We start from the raw sequence: 6,762 nt of genomic DNA on the forward strand, positions 1-6,762 counted from the left end.
TTTCCCATACACGTGATTTAAATTGCAAAGTGGCTTGCCTCTCCTGCAATTGGTAGAATCTCTGTTTGCCCCAGCATTTTCCCCTGAAAGTGGAATACATCTTAAATATCAGTAACCACTGGTGTCACCTAGACCACAGTTTTAAGAATCTCTAGATCCTGGTATTCCTGTTACTTAGAAGACTGCTATCAATTGAGTTTTTTCAAGATAGCAAGAAAGACTGTGGTTTTTTGTTTGTTTTTATGAGGATAGAGGCTGCCTGAGATCTTCATTCATGGAGAGCAGGGAGAACTGCAGTATTAACACCTTTCCCCCTCATGCATCAAATCCAGCTCTCTATGTGTGGGGTGACAGCATGTCTGGTCACATGAGACCCGCTGACAAATTTCGCCGAGAGTAATGCTGTAGGCCAAAATTATGAGGGGAAAATGACGAATTAGCAATGGCAACTAATCAATACATGACACAGTACGGAATCCATGAGGCTGATAATGCAACAATTTCCCTCTTTCGCCCAAATAAATTATTAGAGCTACAGCATTGGCTCTTATTTACGCAGATACAATTCTCCCCCCCATCCTCTCGCTTCCAACACAGATGACAAATTCTGGAATTGTATAGATTTTAACTCTAATATCATCAGAGGCCAACATAACACAATTCTTGAAGGACAGAACAGCTGGAGCACTACTCGCCCTTTATTGGTTTTGAAAGGATTGTCCCTTGTTCCAGATTATTGCAGGTCTGTAGAACCACATGAAAAGCCCTTGGTGGCAGACTCCACGTGGAGGTTGCAATGTCTACCTGCCTCTTATAATGTCCAGATGCTTTTAAATACTTTTCCATAAGCAAAAGTTATGATTTTAAATTTCTTCCCCACACAAAAGCACAAATGGCACGCAAACTGAATGTGTGATCAGCAATGCAAGAGAAATGCTAGAATTGAGGCATATGGGGAGTATGTCCAGCGATGTATTCTTTTTCTGTTGAAGCTGTAATCCACATCAATTTTGTACTGGTGAAATCCTTGATATTTGCAGATGTCTGTGTACTATTAAATTATATTCCTCTGGTATTGGAATTAGTGGCAAGTGTATTTTGTGGGCCCTTATGGTCACGAAAAGACTTGGGCTGTGTGTATATGAAAACACCAGCCAGGTTGTTCTTTTTCTCGATTCAGATCAAAGCTGTTTTGGAGGAACATGCATAAAAACAACAGTATTTAATAGGAAACAATAAAATTCAAGAGAGAGATGGGTTGTGGCTAATGTCATGTGTTCAGTGTTTTGCAAACTAACAGTGAGAATACATTGGTTGCAGAGTAAGCAGGAGTTTGCACAGAACCTTATATTTTTTTGAGTGGGAGGATAAATACTCACTACTTATAATGCAATGGTCTGAGGACCTTACTGCCCTGACTATGTTTCTGCTCAGATATGGAAATGTGTTCAAATCCTCCTTGCCCCTTGGCAAAATAATAAACAAGTGCTTTGCATCCAGTCATTCCATGTCAGCTTACAACTTGGTAAACATTCATCCATCAGTTTCACCTAATGGTGGGGAAAGGGTACCAGCAAGCTCCCAACAAGGTTGGCACCTTGTGTGTTGGAGTAATTGGAAATGAGGGAGGGGTTAATTTCCTTTTTGAGCATAAATCACCCCATAGGTGAGCTAAGCCAACAGGCACAAGGTCAGCCAAGCCAGTTGCTATCTTGGCCCACTGTCAACTGTATGTGATTAAGGCATGTCAGCTCATTTGAACCAGGGTCAGTGAGTGAATCTGACTCAGTGTTTGATGGTGTGAGTCAGAGCCTGTGTCACATCCTGAATTGCTAGAGCAATGGAGATACTTGTATGTATCTGTATCTGAATGTGTATATGTATCTGCAAAGCGTACAAGCTGTATGTATAAAGCATCATCTGGATCTGTTTTGTTGTTGTTCAGTCGTTCAGTCGTGTCCAACTATTCGTGACCCCATGGACCAGAGCACGCCAGGCACGCCTATCTTTCACTGCCTCCCGCAGTTTGGCCAACCATCTCATCCTCTGTCGTCCCCTTCTCCTTGTGCCCTCCATCTTTCCCAACATCAGGGTCTTTTCCAGGGAGTCTTCTCTTCTCATGAGGTGGCCAAAGTACTGGAGTCTCAACTTCAGGATCTGCCCTTCCAGTGAGCACTCAGGGCTGATTTCTTTAAGGATGGATATGTTTGATCTTTTTGCAGTCCATGGGACTCTCAAGTGTCTCCTCCAGCACCATAATTCAAAAGCATCAATTCTTCGGCGATCAGCCTTCTTTATGGTCCAGCTCTCACTTCCATACATTACTGCTGGGAAAACCTTTGTCAGCAAGGTGATGTCTCTGCTTTTTAAGATGCTGTCTAGGTTTGTCATTGCCTTCCTCCCAAGAAGCAGGGGTCTTTTAATTCCGTGACTGCTGTCACCATCTGCAGTGACCATGGAGCCCAAGAAAGTAAAATCTCTCACTGCCTCCATTTCTTTCCCTTCTATTTGCCAGGAGGTGATGGGACCAGTGGCCATGATCTTAGTTTTTTTTATGTTGAGCGTCAGACCATATTTTGCAATATGCCTTACGGTAAACTGTTTCAACCATGTTGCCTCTGTGTGGGGACTGCAATTGGGAGCAACCTCTACTGTATGGGAATCTCACCTCAGATCCCCAACATTGTGGTCTTCCAGAACTTGGTTTCCCAACTTCCATAAACCCCACCCAGGTGAATTCATGTTGCATAAGTTTCAGTGTAACAACATTTGTAGGACACCGAGGTAGCCACTCCATTCTGCCCTCCCCCAAGCTTTTCAGAGTGGGAAGAACCTGGGAGTTGTCTAGAAAATGGTCATTCAACAGAAAACAGTGTTCTACCTTCACTGTCAGAGCTAGTATGCTTCTGAATGCCAGTTGCTAGAAATCACAAGTGGGGAGAGTTGCTCTTACATTCTGGTCCTGCATGTGGGCTTTTGGCAGGTACCTGGTTGGCTGCCTTGAGAATTGGATGCTGGACTAGATGGGCCTTTGGCCTCATCCAGCAGAGCTCTTATGTTCTTATGTTTGTTTGTTTGCTTGCCTTCTATCTGAAGAAGGCAGTCAACTGCCTGGTAGCTTTGCTGATCCTTTGTAGAGCGCCCATTTGGAGAAGCTCATTATGACAAAGTTTGACAGCTTCTGCTATAAATGAATTTCCTTTCAAACAGCAACATGGATGGCCACGTCTTTACACTTGAGCTCACCTGAGGACATTTAATATGCCCTGACAGCTCAGTGAACGTCTTTCTCTTCCTCTGTCCTTTTTCTTTGCAGATATGGGAAGGGGCTAGTATTAATATTATCTGGCTCAGAGGAAGAAGCCTTTCTTTGTGAATGCATAAATATCAGTGCTGTTATGTATCACACTGATCTTAGATCAAGAGCTGTATCCCTTTACAGGAGTAGTTGCATCAGCCAGTAATGCTATATCATACATCACCCTTAACAGATAAACAGCATGTCCGTATCATGTACAACCTGAATGAGAAGTTGACCCACATATAACTCCAATGTCAGGAGCATTTTCTGTTGTGTAGTTTCTGCTCTTCTTGGCCTGATTCAAATAGTTTCAAACCACCAGAGACCACAGAATTACAGTGGTGTTTTTTTTAAGTTCCTCCCGCTCTCTGCAGAACTTGACAAAAAAAAAGGGCCTCAGTGAGATACTTCCTATCGCATGGCTATGTTTTACGGCCACTGCCAGAGACAAGACCTCTGAATGCCCGTTCTTGATAATCACAGGTGGGGAGGGTGGTCTTGTGCTTGGGTCCTGCTTGTGGGCTTCTGGTTGCCCACTGTGAGAACAGGATGCTGGACCAGATCCCCCTTTGGCCTCTTCCAGCAGAGCTCTTCTCATGCTTTACTGATAAGTACACATTGCATTCTATCAACAGCTACAGTGAACTATGGAACACACCGCCACAATATGTAGTGATGGCCACCAACCTGGTCCTGGATGGCTTTAAAAGGGGTTTAGTAGACAGGGCAGTGACGGAACCATGGCTGGAGGCAAGGCTGGCAAGGACAGTGGAAAGGCTAAGGCAAAGGCAGTGTCTCGCTCACAAAGAGCTGGACTTCAGTTCCCAGTGGGTCGTATCCATAGACACTTGAAGACTCGCACCACAAGCCATGGACAAGATGGTGCTACTGTTGCTGTGTACAGTGCTGCAATTCTTGAATATTTCACTGTTGAGGTTTTGTAATTGGCAGGTAATGCCTCCAAGGATCTCAAGGTAAAACATATCACTTCTCGTCATTTGCAGCTTGCTATTCGTGGTGATGAAGAATTGGATTCCCTTATTAAAGCTACCATTGCTGTTGGAGGTGTAATTCCTCACATCCACAAGTCTCTGATTGGAAAGAAGGGGCAGCAGAAAACTGCATAGAGAGGAGTTTTAAACACCCCTCTTCCTCCCTGTCATTGTATTGTAACTGGGACAGAAGAAATATGGAGATATGTGGATTTAAAAAAAAATAGTTAAATGGAAGAGTATAGAGTAGACAATTGACTATAGACTTAAAACATTTGTATGTTCTTTAGATTCAAAGTTTGACACAAAAGTACCTTGTTACGTGGCAGCAATTTGTGTGTTGATTGACTAGGTTTCTCCCATATGTTTTATTAAAAAAATGGACCTGATGAAACCATATTTTACAACAACAAAAAGGGGGTTTAGTAAAAGTCATGGCAGATAAAGCTATTAATGGCCACAACCATGATGACTTTCCATGCCTCCACTGTCAAAGGCAGTGTGCCTCAAAATACTGGTTCCCAGGCATCACAAATGGGGACAGTGCTGTAGCACTGAGGTTCTGTTTGTGGGCTTCTCATGGGCATCTGGTAGGCAACTGTGAGAACAGGAAGCTGGACTAGATGGGACAATGGCCAACCTAGACCTCTTCAGAGGAAAAAGCTTGGGATCCTATGGACATCCCTTCTCCAGTTAAAAATCTTGAGGAACCTGCAGTAGTGCAGTGTCAGCCTGAAGACACACACTCATATAGGAGATGCTTTGCTTGGATCCTCAATAACTCCTCTGACCACACCTCGATCCTTGTGCCTTGACCCCCACATTGGTCTCCCAGGTCTTAGGAGTGAAGATGGCAACAGACAGCAATGGGTAGCCCAATGAATTGAGGGGGCACCATCCTGTCCTTTATCTCAAGTTGCCTTTGGCTCTCCCTTCACAACTATCTTAGGAACTTTAAAAGAATGTGTCATGTTAAAGGGCTTGTCCATACCAGAATTTACTGTGTGCTTGCAGCTGTTTTCATCCCCATTTAATCTGCATAGTCCACGTGACGTTACCCTCAAATAATGCCAGTCTCAATGCTTTCCCCCTGTAAATTTGGGCTTATCAGATATGGAGATAATGCAATAAATTGGGGAAATGCGGCTCCAAACTGTTCCACTCAGGGTCGCAGACTACAGTAAGCCTGCAACACATGAGCATTTAACTTGTGTGCATTCAGCTTTATGCACTTGACAAATGAATGAATGAATGAATGAATGAATAAAATTAAAAGGGAGCAGGGGGCACACATCCAGGACAAAAGACTTTGACAATCTCACCTGCCATTGCACCCAATGTATTTTGACTACACACGATTTTGGCTTTAGGCTCAATCCCTGGAACATAACCCCTACATAAGTTGAGGAATAACTATTTGTTTCCATGTGCTTTGCACACTCCTCAGTCGAAAAATATTATTTTAAAAGCAAGGTGCATCTGCAGCTGTGCACATGTGCAGTTGACACTTAAGTGGCATAATAGAACCGACAAATATGAAGGTGGGGACAAACAGAAAAGGGAACAGATACTGGAATGAAGGGGAAAGGCTGAAGATGCTCCTGTTCGACAAATTCAGAAATGTGGATTACTTTGCTTTAATTCATGGGTAGGCAAACTAAGGCCCAGGGGCCAGATCCAGCCCAATCGCCTTCTCAATCCGGCCCACGGACAGTCCGGGAATCAGCGTGTTTTTGCATGAGTATAATGTGTCCTTTTATTTAAAATGCATCTTTGGGTTATTTGTGGGGCATAGGAATTTGTTCATCCCCCTCCCCCCCCCAAAATAGTCCAGCCTCCCACAAGGTCTGAGGGACAGTGGACTGGCTCTCTGCTGAAAAAGTTTGCTGACCCCTGCTAATTCAAATGCAGGGGCAGTAGATTTACAGCTAAATAATGCTCAAATGTGTGTGGACAAGCCTTAACTGTGCCTGCATTGTTTGTCCTGACTGCTTTTCATACTCCTCATCCCCACAGCTGTTTCTGCTTAGGAGCCTGCCTTTCTTATGATGGCTTTCCCTGGAACTCCTTAAAAACACTCAAGGCCACTGTACAGTTGCCCTGAGGTTCCTGTCCATCTGGCTGCTTTTGCTGAGAGAGAGGTTGCTTTGCAAGAAGAAAGTGTGCTTATTTGACTAGTTTTAGTAAATTGCAGCAAAGAGGTGTATTTGGGTGGGTGGGTAAGGCAGACAGAGCTCCTGGAAGAGAACAGGAGGGTGAAGATATGGGGTTTTAATGCAAGGTGAGCACAAATGGTCAATGGTAATAAATGCTTATGTAAAGGCTATTAAATATTAACTCTGAACTCATTACTGCCCCATGGGTAAACATTGGTTCCTAGGGTCTCTAATTGGACAGTGTTCTGCAATTCTAGGCGGGAGAGAATAATGTGCCAAACTCCCACCTGTTCAGATAAATAGGGATATCATT

General features: G+C 43.8%; 1 protein-coding gene across 1 annotated transcript; it reads left to right on the top strand.

The window, feature by feature from the left end:
- The first annotated feature begins 4,028 nt into the window (after positions 1–4,028).
- On the top strand, positions 4,029–4,435 carry LOC117039982 (histone H2A.V-like). Its single transcript, XM_033137466.1, has one exon. The coding sequence runs from the start codon at positions 4,042–4,044 to the stop codon at positions 4,243–4,245; it is 204 nt and encodes a 67-aa protein (XP_032993357.1). The 5' UTR covers positions 4,029–4,041; the 3' UTR covers positions 4,246–4,435.
- Positions 4,436–6,762: the final 2,327 nt, after the last annotated feature.

Source organism: Lacerta agilis, chromosome Z, assembly GCF_009819535.1.
Source record: "Lacerta agilis isolate rLacAgi1 chromosome Z, rLacAgi1.pri, whole genome shotgun sequence".
Classification (NCBI taxonomy): domain Eukaryota; kingdom Metazoa; phylum Chordata; class Lepidosauria; order Squamata; family Lacertidae; genus Lacerta; species Lacerta agilis.